At 50.6% G+C, this 22,608-nt stretch overlaps 1 protein-coding gene across 1 annotated transcript; it reads right to left on the reverse strand.

Annotated features, from left to right (window-relative positions):
* Positions 1-1,211: 1,211 nt before the first annotated feature.
* LOC122126721 (maestro heat-like repeat-containing protein family member 7) lies at positions 1,212-22,580 on the reverse strand. The gene is made up of 23 exons (XM_042701183.1): positions 22,432-22,580; positions 20,988-21,109; positions 20,385-20,449; positions 19,823-19,945; positions 19,625-19,704; positions 19,183-19,312; positions 17,697-17,783; positions 15,235-15,342; positions 14,638-14,773; positions 13,687-13,775; positions 12,170-12,319; positions 9,551-9,705; positions 7,176-7,311; positions 6,709-6,884; positions 6,155-6,292; positions 5,943-6,057; positions 4,368-4,508; positions 3,664-3,840; positions 3,395-3,553; positions 3,117-3,218; positions 2,627-2,729; positions 2,116-2,175; positions 1,212-1,363 (listed from the first exon to the last, which is right to left on the reverse strand). The coding sequence occupies exons 1-23, from the start codon at positions 22,578-22,580 to the stop codon at positions 1,212-1,214; spliced, it is 2,853 nt and encodes a 950-aa protein (XP_042557117.1).
* Between the last annotated feature and the right edge of the window lie 28 nt (positions 22,581-22,608).

Below are 22,608 nucleotides of genomic sequence, written 5' to 3' on the forward strand. Positions count from 1 at the left end.
TATGTGTGTGTTGCTGGATTTGCTATCAGTGAAGTATTTAGCTCGTGGCCCCTAGTGACCGCTGGTGGCAGCTGTGGTAGGAGCCGGGTACAGGTGGAGGGCTCGAATGAGCGTGGCATTCTAGTCAATGACCAGGCCGGTGTGGCCTTGAGTAACACCTTTGGCATTGTTTCCAAGCATAAGGAACTCTAGCAGCTGGGCGCAGGCAAAGATAAGGAAGAAACATGGTGGGGGTATGAGCAAGGAGGGGTACTCTATGTTTCTGAAGGCTTACAGTCAGGCTACAGAGGCCTCACAATGGACAGAGCTCTAGCCAGAACATGCTGGTCCATGGGGGAGATTATTGGGATGTTAGGCTAGAGCAGTAAATGATCCTGGACAGACAGAGACATTTCAGGGGCTACAGCCACCCAGTCCCAGATGAGACTGATTCCAACAGGGCCATGCTAGGGGTGGGAGGAGGGCAGGGAAGGGTGGTGCTGAGCTGTGCTCTTGGCACAGGAAGAGGACACTGCTGGCTCTTTGGAGCCCCAGTGCTGTCTCTCAGGCTGTGGTTTGGGCTGCACCAAAGGGTGGCCACAGTGCTGTTTTTATAGAGCAGCTCTGCCCAGGGCTACGTGGTTCCCCGAGCTCTGATCTTTCAGGAGATTATGGGAGTTGGCCAAGAACCCTTCCAAATTACTTTCCTCATTCAGCTAGCTGGATTAGACTCTGTTGCTTGTCACTAAGAACCCTTCCCCGGAAGCTGGGTGCCAGGGCTTCATGCCCGTAATCCTAGCTAGATCTGAGGAGTATGTTTCATCTACAGTTTTTTGTTTTTTGAGGAGCGTGTTTCAAAGCCAGCCTGGGCAGGAAAGTCACGAGACTCTTATCTCCAATTAACCACCAAAAGGCAAGACACTGTCTCAAAAAAGCAAAACAATACCGGACAATACAGCTGGATTCTAAATACCTCACGTGTCCAAACATCCAGCTCGTGGCTCCGGCTGACTCAAAGGAGGTCTGGCTCCCATCACAGGCTGAACAGGAGGAGGGCGCAGCAGGGAGGGAGGAGGAAGTAGCCAGCCTGACCCGGATGCTCGCTGCAGACAGAGCAGCTCGCGTGGCCAAGAACTGACATTTCCACAAAAGTGCTTGCTTTCCGTTTTATTAACAAAGCTCCGCTGTCAGTCTTAGAGCCAGGTCTCCATCTGGAATCTGGGGTGACAGGTTTAAAAGTAGCTCCTTTGGGGTCTCCTCCAGCAGAGGCCGGACCTGCGGGGCTGGGCCCGCAGCAGCTGGTCCTTGGCTTCCAGGACGTAGAGAGTCTGCCTGGTGAGGCAGCTGACCATGGGGTCCGGGTCTTTCTCCATGAGCCTTAAGGCTGTAACACAGACACACAGACACAGTTCCAGATGGAGCTGTGGACAGAGAACGAATGGGCACACGGCCCCAGCCCTGCTTCTGGGAAGGAAGAGGGGCGTGAGTGAGTCTCTTCTAGAATTCTGCTTTGTTGCAACCAAGACCCCAAAGCTGCCCCAGGCTCAGGATGAGGCGAGGCCGCTGCTCTGCATCCTGCAGCCCTCGCGCACGCCTCGGTCTTCCCGTCTCCCCCCACCGCCCCCCCCCCCCAGCTCTGCCTCCTCCTCCAGGAGAAAAGCTCTGAAAAAACCCGCCAGGACAAGCGACCACCAGGACAAGTGACTGGGACGACAAGTGACCGGCAGGCGCAGAGCCACACCGGGAGCCACCGAGCCAGGGACACGTGTGGAAAGTCGGCGTGAGGGGAAGGAGGGCGTGTGAAGGACGCATCCGAGAGGGACCGGGACAGCATGAGCCGCCTGTGCTCTCCGGAGGGGCGAGGCAGGAACCCCGGGGCCCCCCAGTGAAGACGGTGGTGGTCTCTCCAAGGAAGAGCTGCACCTCCCTGGCTGACAAGGGCAGTGAGGGTGCAGAATGAATATGGGCCCAGACCAACACCCCAAAACCTAAGCGCCTTGGGGATGAGCTTTCTCTTCCCTCCTTCTGGAGTGACTGTCTCTGCGCATCACCCTGCCTCCTTCCCCTGGCTCCCGGCTTCGTGCCGACGCGGGCGCCCTCAGCAAGGCAAGCAGGGGGGACGGGAGCTCTACTCACAGGAATACTCTTCCTCGATCTCATCCACCTCTTCCTGGTTGAGGACCTGGATGATCTGGCCTGCGCGGGGTCACACAGAGGCCCCTCAGTCCCCCCTCCAAATCCCAGGGCCCCCGGCTGCAAGTGCTCTCCAGCGCCTCACTGTTCACACATCCTCCCTCTGTCTGTCCATCCATCCCTCCTTTGGCCACCAGCCTCAGGTCTGGACTCCCCCTTCCCCTAGAAAGTCAAAATTGCTTCCCTTGGTTCCCTGCAGGCCCGTGGGGTGGAGGGAGGCAGGTCCCCGGGTCCCCTCCCCACAGCAGCACCCTCAGCCCTGATGCTCCACCCTTCGGGAGCCCCCTGGCCCTGGAACCAAACCCAGAGGTTCAGTGCAGGAGCAGGGAGCAGGGGGAGGCAGTCCAGCAGGACCCCCATGCATCCCATAATCAGTCCTCCTACACCAGGTCCCTGGCCTGTTCAGAGAACCCTGCTCAAGGACAGCCTGGTCCCAAGCAGCCAGAGGCCATACCTGCAAACCACACAGCTATCAGGCGGATGGGGGTCTGGGGGCTCTTGAAGAGAACTATGCACTGCTTCAGAAACCAGGGGGCTTTGTTTGTCTCCTGCTGCAGCTGTGAGAAGAGGTGGTAGGTGGCAGCAAGGGCAAGTTGCCAGGCCTCCCGCCCTTCCAGCCATCTTGACGCTAAACTTCAATGATCTTCTGAGTATTAAAAAAAAATCTTTCACTAACCTTTTACGTCTCCACCCCTTGTGCTCTGGCACCTGCCATCTTCTTCCCCCATGAAGCCTTCCTGGATTGCCCAGGCCACTGGCATCCCCATGTGTACAAAGCCCAATACCACCATACGGGCTTGATCCACAGCCCTGCTTCAGCCCGGCCTTACCTGGCTCTGCTCTCTTGGTCCCTTCTCTCTGTCCAAGCATTACCCTGCCTACTCCTTGGTGGGGGTGCCCACCCTCAACACACGGGCACGAGGGCCACTTGGCTGCTGGCTTACCAGGGCTCTGAGGATGGTAAACACATCGTGGTTGACAAAGACTGCTTTGAGCCTAGACCAGCCCAGGATGGTGGCTGTCTTGTAGAGGCTGTACTGGCAGATCTGGGGAAACAAGAGGCTCCACATGAGGGACACAGGGAGGGGGGCTGACCATCTCTGAGGTCAGAGTCTAACAGGTTTCTTCAGTGTCATGCGGAGTGAGCCCCCAGTTTACCTGCTAGGCCTTGACCTCCCACAACACCTGGGGCCAACCTCGGCCCCTCGGCCTGGCCTCTCACCTGGCGCACCTCCATGTTCTCGTCCTTCATGTGTAGCACCAGGAGGACTATCAAGTTGAGGAACTGGTGCCTCAGGGGGAAGATGAGGACATTCCTCTTGGTCTTGGTCAGGAGACTTGCATAAATCTGGAAGGCCTTCAAGCGCAGAGGCTGGGACTCCTGGGTGGAAAGGACACTTCTTCCCCAGTGTCCCAGGCTATGAGGATGAGAAGCCCTCTGGCAAAGCCCCGCCCACGCCCTCATCACCCAGCCCCCAGGGGAGACTTCACCGCCTCAAAGAAGGTGGACAGCATGAAGGCCAGCTGAGTGAGGAAGGAAGAGGAGTACTGCCACTTGAGGTCCTGCAGGAGGCGCTGCAGCGTCAGGAAGGTCTCCATCACAATGTCAGGGTTGGAGGAGTAGCAGCAGTTGAGCACGTGGGGCTGCAGGATGCCCAGCCGTCGCAGCTGTGGAGGGAGCGAGTCCCGAAACCATTCCCGCTGGCCGCTCCCACTGCAGGCCAGTCCCTCACAGGCTCTTGCATGCCTGACCTGGGACCGGACAGCCAGTGAGTGGTAGATTGAGGGTCGTCTCCTTCTACCAGCAGCCATCCTGTCACAGGAGAGCACTCGGGCAGGTGCTTTTTGTCCCTCGTAAGGAGACATTCCAGAGGAGGCCCCACTTCCACTACATCCTGTTCCCCTCCCCCTGCCTTCCTTGTCCCTGATGATGATCCCAATCTCCAGGGACCTGTAGGAAACATCTGGGATCCTGGGATTGGCTGAGTTAATCTCTCAAGTGGTCCACAGAACAACTCTCCCAAGGAGTTAAATACAACTCCTATAAGGAGTTAAGTATGAATGGCTCCACCCCCATCCTGTCCCTGGGGACTATAAGGATTTGCTTTCAATTCCAAGAGTGTGTTCCACTCCGTCTACAACTGCACCTAACATCTCCTGAGGGCGAGCATGGCCTTGGCCCCTGCCCCACTTACCAAGTTCTTGTGCTTCGCGAAGGTCTCCGTCACCTGCAGCAGGACTTTCACTGTGGCGAGCTCCTCGCTCTTGAACCAGCTTGCCAGAATATGGGTGGCAATGTCATCCACATTGGAGCTCACATCCGGGCAGTGGAGCAGCTGCAAGAAGCCAAGAAAGACTGAAAGGCGGGCAAAGAGAACACAACTTGGAATCTAGATTTCTTCTTATTAGATTTGGAAGTATTATTAGAAAGGCCAAAGCTTAGTTAAAAGGCCAATTAATAGCCAAGTGCCAGTGGCTCACTGCTGAAATTCTGGCTACACAGAAGGCTGAGATTTGAGGATTGTGGTTCAAAACCAGTTCAGACAAGAAAGTCTATGAGATTCTAATCTGCAATTAAACCACCCAAAAGTCAGAAATGGAGCTGTGGCTCAAAGGATAGAATGGCAGCCTTGAGCAAAAGAGCAAAAAGATATCACTCAGGCCCTGAGTTCAAGCTCGAGTACTGGTACAAAAAAAAAATCCAGGCCTTGGTTGTGGTGGTAGCCATGCACAGATGATCAGAAATGTGTGTTGATTCATTTAGGAAAAGCTTATCAAGGAGGTGGAACAGGGAATTGAAAAACGGAATTTTCATGAGTATCTAGGCGTGTGTGTGTGTGTGTGTGTGTGTGTGTGTGTGTGTGTGTTGGTCCTGGGGCTTAAACTCAGGGCCTGAGTGCTGTCCCCGTATGCTTTTGCTCAAAGCTAGCACTCTACCACTTGAGCCACAGCTTCATTTCTGGTTTTCTGGAGGTAACTTAGAGATATGAGTCTCAAGGACTTTCCTGTCCAGGCTGGTTTCCAACTGTGATTCTCAGATCTCAGCCTCCTGAGTAGCTAGGATTAAGGTGTGAGCCATCGGTACCCAGCAACATAACAGTTTTATAACCTCTTACATTTTCCCCCCATATTTTCTAAATCTTCTACACATTGTGTTTCCTGGAAAATGACTGAATTCTACTGAGTTACTCAGGGATGATGATCAAAGATTAGTTTTCAAAGGTCAGTCGGGGCTGAAGTGGCTGAAAGGCAGAGCTGTGTTGCTCCAGAAAGTCTGTCAGGGTAAAACTGCCTTGAAAGTCAAGAAAGAACCAGCCAGGTGCCGGTGGCTCACGCCTGTCATCCTAGCTACTCAGGAGGCTGAGATCTGAGGATCGTGGTTCAAAGCCAGCCTGGGAAGCGAAGTCCGTGAGATTCTTATCTCCAATGAACCACCAGAAAACTGGAAGTGGCGCTGTGGCTCAAATGGTAGAGTGCTCGCCTTGAGCTGAAGAGCTGAGGGACAGCGCCCAGGCCAGAGTTCAAGCCCCATGACCAACAACAACAACAACAAAAAAAAAAAACAAAGAGAAAGAAAGAAAGGAAGGAAGGAAGAAAGAAGCAATGCCTCTAACTGAAGGAAACAGAATGATGTGCCATCAGAATGTCCCCTAGAACTTCAGTGAGGCCAGGACAGGACCAGGCCACCGCTGTCCCCAGTGGTCCTCCCTGGAGGAAGCCTCCCAGAGGACCATCTTCATTGCCCTCTCCTCCCACCCTGCCCCAGGCACCTCTGCCAGCAGCACCAAGGCTGTCACGTGACTGGTACAGTCCAGATCCTGGAGGGTCCTGATGAGGAGGCTGAAGATGGGGCGGTTGTGCCAGCAGTTCTTGACCACCAGGGATCTGTAGACACATGGAGCTCAGGATGAGGCCCAGGCTACAGGACTGGACCAAGAACACAGACGGTTCTCTAGCCAGGGACTTCACAGTCACAGCCCACCTGGCCAGCAGAGTGACTCCTTCGTAGTGGGTTTCAGGATCCATAAGCCGCTCCCAACCTCCAAGCTCCTGGATGTAAACCACGTGGTCCCCGTACCCTGAACTGCTTATCAAGGTCTTCAGGGTGTCTGTGGAAAAACTGGGGAAGGAACAAAAGGCAGGTGGGAAGTCAGCCTCTCCCTGTGCTCCTCATCCTCCTGGCCTCCTGTGAACCATGAACTGCAACCTGTTAGGACAGCCCTTACCCCCAAGACTACATCTGCCAGATAAGAGTGTGGAGACCCTATGGGGTCTTCAGGTAATGCAGATCTGGGGGCAGGTGGGGGAGGGGGAGAAGGATAGAATTCAGGCCTGTGGGCCCAGAAATCTTTTTATTTCACTTTGGTCCTGACTCTCTGCATCAGCCTAGTGAGCCAGCTTTTTAAGTCTGTTCTGAAGAGTCCAGTGCACCCGGTGATGACGTGTGAGTGACATGGTAGGGGCGAGTGTGTGTGTGAAAAAGTGGGCTGTGTCCAGGAGGCAGCACATGACAGTGCTGGCCAAGGCCCAGTGTACCTGATGGGGTTCACCCACTTCGTTTCGTAGGGTTGATCTTCCATTGCTTCGGCCCTCCCTTCGAACACAAGAAAGGAGATCCGGAACAGCAGTGCTAGGAAGAGGGACGAGAAGAAAGTCTGCACCTCCAGGCGCCGGCTGGGCTCCAGCAGCAGCTCGTGGACGGCCCTGGTGGCCTGGAGGAGGAGAGAGAGGATGCCATCACCTCCCTGTCACCAGGAAGTCCCTTCATGCAGGCAATCTTGAGGATGGGCTTGGCTTGCTCAGTGAACCCCATGGCGCTCATCGCTCATAAGGCGTTTTCTGGGTGAGACCCAGAACACAGCCCTCAGCCCAACCCCAAGACTCTGCCATTAAAATGTGCCATCCAACAGCCACAGCCAAAAGGTAAAGGTCCTCAGAGCTCAAGACAGCCAAGCACAAGGGGTCACCTTGCCAGCCCCCAGCCCCTCTGCCAGCCCTCGTACAATGAGCGGGGAGAGCTCTGGCCTGCGGCCAGACTCCTCTTCCACAGGTGGCTTCAGCCTCTGCAGCAGATGCTCCAGGATCAGCTCGTAGTCTTTGGGGAAGGATGCTAGGATTTCCCAAGGCTGGCGCACTCCTCTGCAGAGCCAGAACAGCTAGGTTAGACCAGAGATGCACACACTACTGGTGCCATAATGCTTTGGGGAAGGGCTCTGGCTCCTTCGCCCAAGCCTCCAGTAGTACAGCGCCCGGCTTGCTTCCTCCTAGCTCATCATCTCCCTTCATGGTCCTCTGTCCTTTCCTCCCATTCACCTTCACATCACAGCAGCCCTCCCCTCTTTGCTAACTTGTGTATAGATAAATCAGAAGATTTTCCCCTGGCCTGCAAGCCTGAATTAAGAAAACATCTGAGACCAAAGCTTATTAACCACATTTAAGTGCACCTGCTCAAGTCCTTGCTCAAGTCCCAGCCCTGGAGTTCTCTCCAAGCTTTCCTTACCAACCTATGCACGCGCGCACACGTGCGCGCGCACACACACACACACACACACACACACACACACACGCACACAAGCACACAAGCACAAGCCCCATGCAGGACCACCACACAGGCCAAGTCTGAAGATTTTCTAGCCTCAACCCATATGACTTTTTCTTTTCTTTTAAAATTTTTGCCTGGCAGATCTCACCATATCTAGTCCTGGCAACACCATACACAACTGCTCATTCATTTCTACAAAATAGCATAGCAAAATTTGAAGCAATTCTGTTTAATATCCTCTAAAAGTCATGGCCATGTCTGTGTGTGTGTGTATGCATGTGTGTGTGCACATGCTTGTGCTCAGTCCTGGGGCTTGAACTTAGGTCCTGGGTACTGCTCTCTACCTCTTGAGCCACAGCTCTACTTCTAGTCTTTTTTGCTGGTTAACTGGAGATAAGAGTCCCATGGACTTTCCTGCCCAAGCTGGCTTTGCACTATAATCCTTAAATGTCAACCTCCTGAGTAGCCAGGATTACAGGAGTGAGGTGCCAGTACTCACCAAAGTAACTTTTAAAAAATTAACAAAAAGAAACTATAGTAGTACAGCCACACAATGTAATATCAGGAAGCCTTAAAATTATACTTACAAAAGGGTTTTAACAAAAGGGAAATGCCATACAATGTTAAATAAAAAAAACATACAAATTGGCAAACTATAGTCTTGACTATGTATTTTGTAACACTCTGTTAAGAGGTGGGAAAAGGGCTGGGAAGATGGCTTAATGGTAGAGCGCTTGCCTTGCATGCCTGAGGTCCTGGGTTCAATTCCTCAGCACCACATAAGCAAAAAGAAAGAAGCCGGAAGTGGCGCTGTGGCTCAAGTGGTAGAGCGCTAGCCTTGAGCTGAAGAGCTGAGGGACAGTGCCCAGGCCCAGAGTTCAGGCCCCATGACTGGACCAAAAAAAAAAAAAAGAGGTGGAAAAAATACAAATGATTCCCAAGTGACAGCAGAAGGTGCATTGAGTGGAACTTGATTTTTTTGTTGTTTTGCTTTTTCTAAACTTAACATGCTTTCCAATTATTTTTTCTGCAATAAGTCATGCTACTCTTAAAATCACTGCCCTCGGGCTGGGAAGGCGGCTCAGCGGTAGAGTGCTTGCCTTGCATGCATGAGGCCCTGGGTTCGATTCCTCAGCACCACGTAAGCAGAAAAATCCAGAAGTGGCACTGTGGCTCAAGTGCTAGAACACTAGCCTTGAGCCTTGAGCTGAGGGACAGTGCCCAGGCCAACCGACCAAAAAAAAAAAAAAAAAAAAAAAATTACTGCCCTCCAAGTAAGTAACAAATTATTAAAAATTAAATAGATGGGGGCTGGGAAAGTGGCTCAGTGGTAGAGTGCTTGCCTTGAATGCATGAGATTCTGGGTTTGATTCCTCAGCACCACATAAGCAGAAAAATCCGGAAGTGGCTCAAGGGGTAGAACGCTAGCCTTGAGCTGAAGAACTGAGAGACAACGCCCAGGCCCAGGGTTCAGGCCCCACGACCAACCAAAAAAAAAAAAGAAGAAATTAAACAGATGCTAGATGCTGGTGGCTTATGCCTGTAATCTGAGCTCCTCTGCTACTTAGGAAACACAGGTCTTGAGGAACATAGTTCAAAGCTAGCCTGGGCAGAAAAGTTCATGAAATTACATCTCTAACATAATCAGCAAAATAAAAACCAGGGATGGAGGTATGGCTCAAGTGGTAGAACACCAGCCAAGCAAGCAAGCCAAGCAAGTGCAAGCTCCAAGTTTAAACCCCAATACCACCCCCTCCAAACAAACTGAATCCATTTTCAGAATAAGCAAGTCAAAGGGCCATTGGGGTTCAAGGCCTGCAGCCGGCAGTGCCTTACTTCTGTGACTGATCTTCTATCTTAATCAGCGTCAGGATGACTTCATCAGTGTAGGACTGGGCGAACATGTGAAAGATCTTCTTTATGGCATTCAGGGATGTGATCTCTGTGATGTTGCTCATGTGGTAGTAAATATACTGGATGATCTCTGGCACCTGAAATGAGAAAGAGAAAGGCTCTTTCACTCTTCTTGAGGCCAGCTCCTCAGACACCCACTTGATCAATGGGGCTGCCCACAATGCTTGCAGAGACTCTGTCCTACTGCACTCTGTCCTGGTCAGACACTCCCATGGCACTTAGGTCCCCATACTTTCAGAGGGGCAAATAGAAAACAAGTACAGTGGCTTATGCCTGCAACCTTAGCTACTTGGAAGGCTAAGACTGGGGAACTGAGGTTTAGAGGGACCCTGGACAAAAAGACCCCCATCTCAACAGAAATAAAAGTAGTAGCATGCATCTGTCATCCCAGCGATGACATAAATAGGAAACATAAATAGGAAGGCTGTGGTCCAGAACTCAAGACTATGTCAAAAAAATAACTAGAGTGCAAAGGGTCGGAGGAGAGGCTTGTGTGGTAGACTGCCTGCCTAGAAGTGAAAGGTCCTAAGTCAAACCCAAGTACTGTCAAAACTCTCCCAGTCAGACCTGAGTACTGCCCACACTCCCCCAAACAAGAGCAAGAAATAAAGCACATTCAAGGGGGAATGACTGGACTGTGTCTGGACACCACATCATGAGCGACTTGGAGGAAGGACACAGTCCTTGCTGTTTACTGGTGTATGGACCAGAGACAGCCTCGTGGACCTCGTGGCTCCTAAAGTCACATTTCCTGGATTTGAATTTCACCTCTCAGTGAACTCACTGTGTGACCTCTGAAAAGGGTTCATGTGTATGTGTGTGTGCGCATGTATATGTGTGTGTGTGTGTGTGTGTGTGTGTGTGTGTGTGTGTGTGTGTGTCCATATTGGGGCTTGAGCTCAGGGTCCAGACACTCTCTCTTAGTTATTTTGCTCAAAGATGGCACTCTACTACACCCTCCACATCTGGCATTTTACTGGTTAATTGAGACAAGACTTTCTCTGATTTGTCTAATGTGATCCTCAAATCTCAGGCTCCTGAGTAGTTAGCGGTACAGGTATGAGCCACTTGTGTCCAGCTAATATATATAATTTTTGTTAGTTCAAAATGCATTATTTTGTAAGTGAATCACAAGTAAAATGAGCGGTGGGTTCAAATAATGAGGTCCTCCATGTTGCTTCTGGCAGAGTTTGGCTGCCTATGGGCCAGAGATGGCTTTAGGAGGGATCCCAAGCCTCAGGTAAGAAGTGGAGTTTGGGGCCTTGAGGACCCCTTCAACTCTAAGAGCCTGTCACCAGCTGTCTGCTTGAGTCAGAGCGCCATCAGCTGCATGGCTTGCAGGCCACTGAGGTGCAAAAGGTCAGATCTGGAATGCAGCAGCACCTACGCAGAGACGCCACAAGCACATGGGGCAGTGAATGCGGCCATCAGTCCCCAGGATCTTTTACAATGATTTCATGAAGAGAACAGGTGAGACATTATGCTGTCTTAATTGTCCTGAGGGCCAATTCCATCTCTGATAGATAGAGTATCTGTGCATTATTTTACTAGGTCAGTGACTTCATAAGTGTACACACACATAAACACAGATACACAGCTTTTAACTTTATGACAGTCCCAAAGCAATACATATTCAGTAGAAGCCATTCCTGAAAGTGTGAATTTTCTTATGTCCTTTTTAAAAAGAATCCTTGGGCGTTGGCTGAGAGCAGAAGGCCCAGTCACAATGGACCACAGGGGAAACTCTGAGACTTTACAGTGTAGTGCTGCTAAGTGGGAAGTGGGGAGACTGGGTCTATTAAATGCCTTTTTCACATCCGGCATTTCCGCTTCACAATGGATGTGTTGGGACATTATGCCATCATTAGTAGAGAAGCATTTGTCTATGCCTATTTCTATTTCTTCTGCTTCTGTTATATGTCTCATTTCTGTTTCTGTATCTTCCACCTTCACATCCACCTCTGTCGCCCACTGTGCCTTTGCCTCCTGAGGGTACTACGTGCCTAACTTATGTGCACTTCCTGGGAGCTGACAGGATGTCAGGAATCTCTCCTGGTCCTGGGAGCTCACGGCAATCTGCTAGAACTGGGACTCGGTTCTTCCCTTCCTGCTACAGATGGAAGCTGGATGACCGCCCCATCCTCCACCTCACCCTCTCCATGAAAACGCCTCTGCACGATTGCAGAAGCTCATCACTTCGCTTTTTCCTCTGCACGAAAACACTGGAATGCCTTAAACTCAGGTAAGAAATAAAACAGAATTAGACTTAAAAATGAAAAAGCCAGGCACCGGTGGCTCACGCCTGTAATCCTAGCTACACAGGAGGCTGACATTGCAGAGCAAAGCCAGCTCAGGCAGGAAAGTCCACGAGACTCTTATCTCCAACTAACTACCAGGAAACAAGAAGTGGCCCTGTGACTCAAGTGGTAGAGTGCTAGCTAACCTTGAACAGGCCCTAAGTTCAAGACCCACAACTGAAAGGAAAAAAAAAATCCAGAAGAATCTTGAGCAGATTTTGGGGGAGAGCCCCGGGGAGACTACCTTTCCGATTTCTGGGATCGTGTGTTTCAGGAGGACCTTAAACACTTTGGAGGCCGCCCGGGTATCCTGGATGTCGGTACTTGCCATGGCTTCTATAGCCACGATGATCACATCAGCTCTCTCCGAAGGGGTCAAGTACTTCCTGAAGAACTGAAGAAGAGAAGAACTGTCATGCCAGGGTCAGCATGCCACCCTGGGACTCAGGCCCTGGTCAGCCCCTGCCTGTTCTGAAGTCCCCAGGAGGGATCCGTGGGGTACAGAGGACAGTGGCAAAGGTGTTTCTATTTTCAACTCGGTGTGCCAGTAGACGCGTCCATTGGCAATGAGTTCAGGTATCTAGGGAGTTTACATCCTTCCAAAGCAAGGAGAACTGCCATCTTGGACAGCAGATGTCCCTGTGTCCTACGTGAGGCTTGAGCACTCAATGACACGGGTGACCACTTGGTGCCTGGTTGTGTTGCTGAGAGCTGGGAAAGACTGTGAGCAAGATGCCTGGCACAAAGGCCAGGAACTCAGTCCCACTACTGGAGCCTTCAGGGAGACCTGGGCCAGGTGGGAAAGGAGAATGGAGGCAAGCTAAGACAGGACAGTTACAGCAGGTACCAAGCCACCCAAGGCCTGGGGTGCCACGAGGCAGTTCAGACTTGAGAATAAAGACAATGGCGACTCGGTGCTCTGGAGAGGGGAGGGGGCATCACAATGAGGTTTGTACTTTATTTTTTATGCCACTCCTGGTGCTTGAACTCAAGGCCTTGGTGCTGTCCCTGAGCTTTTTTTTTTTGCTCCAGGCTAGCGCTCTACCACTTGAGCCACAACTCTACTTCTGGCTCTTTGGTTGTTAATTAGAAATAAGAGTCTCACAGACTTTTCTGCCCAGGCTGGCTTTGAATCATGATCCTCAGATCTCAGCCTCCTGAGTAGCTAGCTAGGACTATACGAGTGCAACACCAGAGCCCAACTCAGTAGTTTAGAAATAGTTTTTTGTCATGTCGAAAATGGTGTGACAGGAGCATGGATGGAAACAGGACTATCTGTGGGTGAGAAGCCATAGCAAGCTCCCATACTAGCAAGGGACGATGGTGGACTGAATCACAATAGCCAGGATCGGCTGTGCAGGGCAGACTTAGGAGGCAGAGTGGACAGACATGGTATTCAACTAGATGTCAGGAAGGGAGGGAGAGGAAAGGTCAAAGGCTGACTCCTAGCAAGAGTGGTTTTGGCAGCCTGAGCCTGGGACACCATACTTAACGTATCCCATACACCATTGCTAAATGGATATGCTTAGAGGTAGGCCATGGCTAAAAGTGCAAAGGCACGATCTGCAAATGAAGAATACAGTTGACTACACTTCATTCCAAAAGCCTCAGGACATCAAACTTCAATCAAGTACAACCCACTGTGTGAGGCCTTGAACTCTGGGGGATTACAACCCTAGAGGCCCCACACAAACTGCAATTTCTCCTCTCCCGTGCCCTCCCGGTTCCCTGGCGCATGGCGCACAGTGGCAGGAGAGTTACCAGTGCAAGGTCCTGCATGCTGAAGAGCCACTGTCTGCGGAAATGTTTCTGTAAGTCCTTCAGGATCTCTTCTATCTTCGCTTTTACACCTCCAATCCAAAAATGGCAATTAAGGGGCAAGGCCTTAGCAGGGATGAGGAACACACACTACCCTGGCTCATCACCAAGCCTCAGAGAGACCCAAAGAGTCAAATGGATGAAATAACATTAGCCCACCAGAATGGAGAGTTAACTAGAACTAACCAGCATCCTGTACCATGTCCAAATGTAGACTAACCCCATCACCATATCCCTATTGAACCTCTACAAGCCAGAGCCTCAGAAACTTCCTTTGGGAGGTATTTGCAAATTCTCCCTGGCCCCCTGTGGATGTAGTTGAATGGATATTTGGTTTTCCCAGAATGGAGAGGGACTAGCTCAAGGATTAGGTTTGTTCCCTAAGAAAGGATGCTCCTGTCTCCTAGGCCTAGCAATAAGGACGGGACAGCTGATTGGCACTGTTGATCCTGTTGGTGGCTGTAAGGTTTTGATTTTGGGGGTTGTTACTGTTGTTTCTGCCAGTACTGGGCACTGTCCCTTAGCGTTTTGGCTCAAAGCCAGCAGTTCATTGGACTTCCTGTCCAGGCTGCTTTGAACTGTAATCCCCAGATCTCAGTTTGCTGAATAGTTACGATTATAGGTGCAAGCCACCAGCACCCAGTTTGCAAATTCTCTCCCCACCCCCAACTCCACCCAAGAATCTCTTGGTTCAGCAATGGGTTTGGGAACTCATCCAGGTAATTCTCCAACCTACTTGTAATTGATCATTGTTCTTCCCAGTTCTGGGCATCTATGCCCACATCAGAGGGCATGGTCCTTTGGGATGTGTCTGGCACAATGTGGCATCTAATGCACACAGTACTCACTTGCTCCTGCTATTCAGTGAAGGGGCGCTCAGGTTTGAACACTTACTTCTCTGAAGCACAAGGATTTTGAACAAGTAATGCAAGGCCTCTGATGCCTCCATGCTGACCTCATGGTTCGAGTGCACGCTGAGGAGACCCAAGATGCCCATCAATTTCCCAGTCATGGAGAAAAGCGACATGTGCTGCCAAGGAGAGGAAGGAAATGGTGACTTCTCCACCATCCTGAAAGAACTTTCTCCCTACTGCTCCCTCCACCAATCTCTCCTCTCCTCTACATTACGAAATCATTTGCCTCCCCTCCCTAGCTTCATATTCCTTCTTGCTCCCAAGAAAGTCTTAATAAGTACTCAGGACCGGGGGCGGCCAGAGCCCTGAGACAAAGCAGCCATTGGGCAGTTGGACCCCTAGCACAGACTAGGACCTCCAAGGCTGAGAGGTATGTGCTAACTGGAAGTCATTAGACATAGGACAAACCAAACAGAGGAATTAAGCCTCTTGTCCCAAAGGAATAGCAAAAACACGACAAGAGATGCTCTAGTCCCTCGCCCTCTGGCAGCCTGCAGATCCTCTTTCTCCTCAGGGGCCCAGGTTCAGAGAAGCAGGGCTCTGTGGGGCCAGCCTCACCCCTTCCCCGAGTGCTTACCAACAGTTCAGAAAAATTGCAGATGAACCTCAACAAGCGGGACATGGTGCCCAAGGCCCGGTTCTGCTCGTATTTTTTTTCTGACAGGGTTACCCAAGGCAGGATGATCTGGATGAGAAGAAAGATGCCCATCAGTACTCTGCGTGGCATGACCCTGCCTGCCTTCCCTTGATTCTGCATCTCTGACCACCGAGAACATAAACAGGAGGGACACTGGTAAGCTTGGTGAAGCTAGGGCGGGTTGAAGAGTCTGAGTTGAAGGATGGGTTTAAAGACAGAGCTGCACCTTTGAGGTAGAATTGCAAAGCAGAAGGCAAGGAGGATAGGAGGAGGTGGAAAATGGCCCTCTCTTGATGGCCTGCTTATACCAACCTATCTGCTCTGCCAGGGGCAGTGGTGAAGTGCCACAGGCAGGCAATCTGGCCACCGTAGGTAGATAACAACTTGCTCTATCTTCCTGACAAGACTGGGAAACAGTCCCCTTAGGTGGGAGGGCCTGAGTCCTGCTTGATGTAAATTGTTGAAAAGTGTCCCAATCACACCACAGCCGTACAACAGCAATGAGGCCTTTCTCCTCATCATGAGGACATGCATGTGTGAAAGAAAGAAAGTGAAGAAAAGGAAAGGAAAGAGAGAGAGAGAGAGGAGGGAGGAAAGGAAGGAAGATAGAAAGGGAGGGAAGGAGATAGAAAGAGAGAAAAAGAGGGAGGGAGGGGGAAAAGGAAGGGAAAGGAAGGAAATAAATCTCCACCCATATCTGACATCCAATACTAAGATTAATTCAGAGTTGATCATTTTCACTTAAAACCTAAAATTACAAGCTTATTGAGGAAAACATGAGAAAATACTTGAGACCTTCAGTAAAGCAAATGTGTATTAGATAAGACTGCATAATTACAACCATAAAGGAAAATAATCCTAATTTGCACTTCATCAAAGTGAATATTGCTGTTCTTCAAAAGACACATCTAAAAGAAAAGGCAAGCAGCAAAATGGCTTATAAAGAGCTTTTGAAACTCAAAAAAGAAAGAAAAAGAGATTAGAGGGCTGAGAACGTGGCTTAGTGGCAGAGTACTTGCCTAGTATGCATGAAGCCCTGGGTTCGATTCCTCAGTACCACATAAACAGAAAAGGCTGGATGTGGCGCTGTGGCTCAAGTGTTTGTGTGCTATTCTTGAGCAAAAGAAGCTCAGGAACAGTGCCCAGGCCCTGAGTTCAAGCACCAGGACTGACTGGCAAAAAACAAAAAGTCTTAAGGACTTCCCTGCCTGTGGTTACTTCAAACTATGAAAATCTCAGCCTCCTGAGTAGTAAGGATTACAGGCATGAGCCACCAGGGCCCAGAACATGCAATGTTTCATGCAAAATTATATTGCCCTAATTGATGACTAGCCTATCCACAAAAGTTGGTTTCAAGGGACTCTTGGCTTTTCCCCCAATTTGGTCCTCCTCAGGGGATGGCAATTGTCATAACTAAGAATTATTTGAAAAAAGATAAAGATAATTAAAGAAGGGGTAGCATTGATTAAGATGCATTGTACTTATAACCTGAAATATGGAAGTATAATCTATTTGTACAGCTACTTATTAATAAAATAAAAAATAAATGTTCTGCAATTATTTGAGCTTCCTAGGTACTCCAAGGAATAGAAATGTAGGCTGGCAGGGTGCTGTTAGCTCACACCTGTAAGCCTAACTATTCAGGAGTCTGAGATCTGAGGATCATAATTTGAAGCCAGCCTGGGCAGATAAATCTGAGAGATCTTTCTCTCCACTTAACCAGAAAAATGCCAGATGTAGAGATGTGGCTCAAATGGTAGAGAACCAGCCTTGAGCAAAAAAGCTAAGCAAGAGTACAAAGCTGTGAGTTCAAGCCCTAGTACTGGCACAAATAAAATAAAATAAAACAAAAAACAAACAAAAAAAGTATATAAAGCTGGATAGGTGACTACGGAGATGTTCATCATAGAGTAGTAACAGGCACTTCACTGGGAGAAATCTTGAAGAAGATTAAAGTCCAGCATGGATATACATATCATTTATATTAACATACATATTGATTTATAAATTAATCATATTCAGAATTATCAATCATATTTATAAGTCGATCACATATTAGTTTGCTTTCATATAATTAATATTAATAACTATAAATGCTGATGTTTATATAAATATTATTTAGATTATTTATCTATTTTTATGTCCACATGGTATGAAGGCCCCAAAGCATCCAAGTTCTGGATGGAAATAGGTCCTTGGTCTGATGGCTGCCGTTCTGCCACACTCAAGAGACTTCGGGAGACATAGAATTCGTCCTCCGGCAATGCTTATGCTTGCAAGCTGAGGTTTGAGAGCTAGGGTGACACCCACTATGTCAACAGACGTCCTTCCCTTCCTCCCGAACATACAGTGCAAGCAACCACAGAGGATTTGGGGTTCCCTGGTTTCTCCACCCGTTTTACCTCCAGGAAGTTTTGCAGTATGAGCATGTTGGGGTTCATATCTTCCATCACAAGTGCTTGTAACATGTCATCCAGGGCCTGGGTGGTCTGAAAGGTGAGGAGATATGAGGTGTTATAGGAGGCTCGGCTCCTTAGGGGTGCTGGTGCTCCCTCTATCCCCAGCACCCTACCTAGCCCAGCTCTGCCACACACACACACACACACACACACCACCACCACCACCACCACCACCACCACCACCACCACACCACACCACATCTTGCCATGAGCCAGCCATACTCTGGTCTTCTCCCAGGCTTGATCTTTTGTGGCCTCACTGAAGGCTGGATCAAGCCTAAATTGACTTATGATGATAAAATAATGACTCGTAGGCAGTGAGCCGTTCTCTCCATACAAAGACAGCTCCCATGGGATTCTCATCTTTAGAAAATCATTCTGCCAAACTTGGGGGATGGGGTAGTTGTGTGTGTGTGTGTGTGTGTGTGTGTTTTGTAGTTCTGGAGATCTCACCTCAGGGCCTTGAACATGCTAGGGTAGTGCTTTGCCACTGCCTGCAGCCAAGCCCAAGAGATATTCCTAATTTTCATTTTCTTGGTTGGTCATGGGGCTTGAACTCAGGGCTTGGGCACTGTTGTTGAGCTCCTTTGCTCAAGGCTAGTGCTCTACCACTTGAGCCCACAGCTCCACTTCTGGATTTTTGGTGTTTTAATTAGAGATAAGAGTCTCATAGGCTTTCCTGCCCCACTGACTTTGAACAACAATCCTCACATCTCAGCCTCCTGAGTAGGTAGGATTACAGGCATGAGCCACCAGCATCTGGCTGATATTCCTAATTTTAAAAGCAAACATACTTGGTAAGATATGGTAGTCTACTGGTTTATTTCATAGAACCTATGGGTTCTATTTGTGTGTGTGTGTGCGTGTGTGCGTGTGTGTGTGTGTGTGTGTGTGTGTGTGTGTGTGTGTGTGTGTGTGTATGTGTGTGTATATGTGGTGTATGACAGTACTGGGGCCTGAACTTGGGGCCTTGCACTCTTGCTTAGCTTTTTTGCTCAAAGCTAGGGCTCTACCACTTGAGCCACACCCCTACTGCCAGCTTTTTATTGATTAACTAGGGATAAGAGTCTTGTACCCTTCTGCCCAGGCTGTCCTGGAACTGCCTCAGATCTCAGTCTCTTGAGTAGCTAGGATTACAGGAGTGAGCCACCAATGCTTGGCTCTGTGGGTGGTATTGCTAGATTGTCCCCTCCTAAGGCTGAGACTGTCATGTCAGCATCAGTGACAGAACACGTGGGTAGTACCAAAACACAGACCACGCCACAAAAGGCAGGTGAGGACCAGGCAGTCCAGGATCAGTCTGAACAGCACCAAGGCCACAGGGCCATGGACTCCTAAAGGAAGGTCAGAGGAGGTGAACGGCCAAGGAGCTGGGAGGTCAGGAAGTGACCCCAAAGACAAAAATCACCCCGATGATGATGTGGATTACCTGGATATAGAGACTGGCACTCTCTTTTCTGTCTAGGCTAGGTAAGATGAGCGGCAGAGAGAACATGATGGAGATGGCAGCATTGACCAGGTCCAGCTTCTGGGATAAGTTGAAAGGTGGTTTCACCTGGCTGGAGAGAGACAGAACCCCGGGGCCTGTGAGAGGTGGGGCTGTGTTTCTGCAGGAAACAGTGGGAGCCTTCCCTGCCCTGGATGTTCTGATAGACTCCCAGTAGTGAAATGAGCATAGCCCCCTTCCCAGCACGCAGGCAGATAAACCACAGGGAAGCCATGGAGTCTGGCCGCATGCAGCTCCAAAATCAAGTTCCCAAGCCTGGCCCTTTCTCCCAACCCAGTCTAAATGTTCTTGTCATTCACCTCCCTCCCCCTGCCGCCCCCCCACCCCCTTCCTAGGCCATGAGAAGATCACAGTAGGAAGGAACCTTAGGGCCACAATGCACAGCATGGCTTGCTGAAGAATGTTGCTGCCCAAACTCGAAGTGGATTCTTCCAGGATTAATGTCTAAAAGGGCCAGGAAGAAATGAGAAGTCCCTTCAGAGAGAAACGTCAGCCTTGAGTCCGAGATTGTCCCCCATTTTCCTGGAGGATCAGCTGCCAGAAGAACTCGTATCTTTCCCACCTCAATTTTCTTGGTGAGGATGGTCTGGGGATAGTAATCATTCATGCAGCCATTTGGTTGGGAGTGTACAGCACCACTTAAGGTCTCCACAGCCCTGAGAAAACTCAGCTTGTCCATCTGGGACTAGGACAGAACACAAAGACTTCTGCTGATGAGATGATCCCAGGCCCTAAGCTAGTCCCCGAGCAGTGTCTCAGGCCAGCACCCTGAACTCTGTCCGTTACACACATCCCAGATTCAGCCAATTGGGCCAAAGAATATGTGTTTCAGTTCCTTTATGTCTCTTAGTACCCTGGACAGTGCTCTCCAGTATCCTGAAGCCCTCTGAGCCCTCTGGGGATCTATCAGGAAGGAAAACCCCCCTCCCACCACCCACATGGGAATGGAGCGTAAGACCTGAGGCGCAGCCACCCAGTCTTGATGCCCTGGTTGCCTGTGTTCCCCCCAGACTGGACACCAATAACACTGAATAGCAGGTGGCTTCCAAGCCCAGAGATGATCCTTGAAACGCAAAGAAACATTTTTCCTCCTCAGCTCTCAGAAACCCAAAGAACTCTCTTACCATGTCTTTTTGGTCTATAAATTGCAGAATTAACTCATAGGCTTCTATTTCTGACTGGCGCAGACCTGCAAAGGGATGTCATCCAGGAGAGTTTAGCTGATTTGATCAGATGGCCTAGGAAGGCAGAATCTGTTTACTTTGTCCTCCCCCCTTTACTCCCCCCCCCCCAGGCCCCTGCCATCGTGAAGGCTCAGAAACCACCAGGGAGCAGGGTGGATGTTTGGGTGTCCAGAACCAACTCCTTCTGGTGTGGGTATGCACAGTGCCATTTGGATGACCTTCAGAAACCAAAGTGTGCTGGGTAGCAGAGGCTCACGCCTGTAACCCTAGCAACTCAGGAGGCTGAGATCTGAAGATGGCAGTTCAAAGCCAATCCCCAGCAGGTAAGTTCTGTGAGATACATCTGTAGTTAACCACCCAAAATCTAGAAATAGAACTAGACTCAAGCAGCAGGGAGCCAGCTTTGAGCCAAAAAGCTAAGGGACAGTGACTAGGCCCTGAGATCAAGCTCTAGGAAGCGGCACACATGCACACACACCCTGAAATTTAGGAACAGTAGATCTGAACTACAGGTGCCAATTAGAGAGGTTTGTTGGCTTTTACGTGGCATCTGAAGATGTGCTCTGAATTTCCTGAGATGCTTGTGGTCAGTGAAGTAAACTTTCCCGGTCTCAGGCTCTGTCCTGTCATGGCCCAGCTCCAGCCCACTCAGGTATGGGACTGGCCTGCAGAGACCACTGCGGGGAAGGGGCAGTCACAAGGGAACGGACTTGAGCTCACAAAATAACATCTCAAGCGAGAACCTACACACAAGCACCACTTCTGAGCTGCTGTAATTAGATGAGAGCCCAGCCTGGGGCCAACTGCTCACCCAGAAGGCTTGATTGCAAAAGATCCTGGGGACTTGGTGACTTAAACTTTATTTGCTTGTTCAGAGGTAGATTCATTTGTACATCTGAAACAGCAGCCTGCATCTTGGAGAAGAGCAGCCAGACCTGGTGGGAGTTGGGCCTTCTGAGAGCTGTAGCTTCTGCAATCAAGGGGGAAAATATTGGATGCTAGGTGCCTATGGCTCAGGCCTGTAGCTAACCCTAGCTACTCAGGAGGCTGAGATCTGAAGATCAAGACTTGAAGCCAGTTTGATCAGGAAAGCCCATGAGACTCCAATTAATCAGTCGTCAGAAGCAGAGGTGTGACTCAAGAACTAGGACATCAGCCTCGAGTGAAAGAGACAAGCAAGGGCTTGAGGCCCTCAGTTCAAGCCTCAGTACTAACAGCTGTGTGTGCGTGTACACGCACACACACCACGTGAGTGCAGGGTACACCTGGCCACTTACATAAAAAGAACGGAGCTGGGGTTTGTAGGTCAGTGGTAGAACTATTGCTTAGTGTGTACTTGGGCCTTGGGTTCAAGCCTCAGCACAAAGGAATACATAAATTAATAACTAAGCTGTAAGAAAAGCCATCGGCTGAGCAGTGCCCAGGCTTTGAGCCTCTGTCATCTTGTCATTGGTGGAAAGATGCCGGACCCTCACAAGGAAGGAGGCCGGGTCTTCCTGACTCACCCAGCAGTCTCTTACTCGGGCAGATTTTCCCCTGCACGTGGGAAACCTGAGATTGGGGCTAGCCCCAGGCGCCCCTCTGAGGGCACAGTAGCTCCCCCCGCCCAGCACTGGGGCTCGCATTCAGGGCCTTGTGCTTCCGCTCGGCCTCACCCTCACGCTGGTGCTTTACCACCTGACCTTCGCCTTCTGCCCAGCCTTTTCCTTCCGGTTAGTCTGAGGACTTCTGGCTGCAGACCCCACCGCAGGGATTGCTGACAGGCCATCAGGACTCCCCTCAGCCCAGCTCGGGGCCATTGTCCCGGCTGGCCTGCCCACTAAACAAAACCCCACAAAGCACGCCCCTCACCCGCAAGGCCCAGCGACCCTGGGACGAGGTCGGCATCCGGCCCGGCCGGCGCCTCTCCCCAGGCCCCGAAGCCCGGGTCCGGCTCCTCACTCCCGCCCGGACCCTCTGTCCTGGCCGTGGACCCCCCGCCCCGTACCTGACGGCCACACGGCGCCCCTCAGGTGCGGGCTCCCGGCTCCCCGGGGTTCTGGAGCCTCCAGGGGGCGCTGCGGCTCCCCGGGGCGCCGCACGCGAGCGCCCCCTGCAGGGCGAGCGCGCCACCCTGAGGGGCTGGGCACCGCGCATGCGCACTCACACGCTCTAGCCTCAGCTG

This window comes from Dipodomys spectabilis, unplaced genomic scaffold (genome assembly GCF_019054845.1).
Source record: "Dipodomys spectabilis isolate Male_0828 unplaced genomic scaffold, ASM1905484v1 ptg000288l, whole genome shotgun sequence".
NCBI lineage: Eukaryota > Metazoa > Chordata > Mammalia > Rodentia > Heteromyidae > Dipodomys > Dipodomys spectabilis.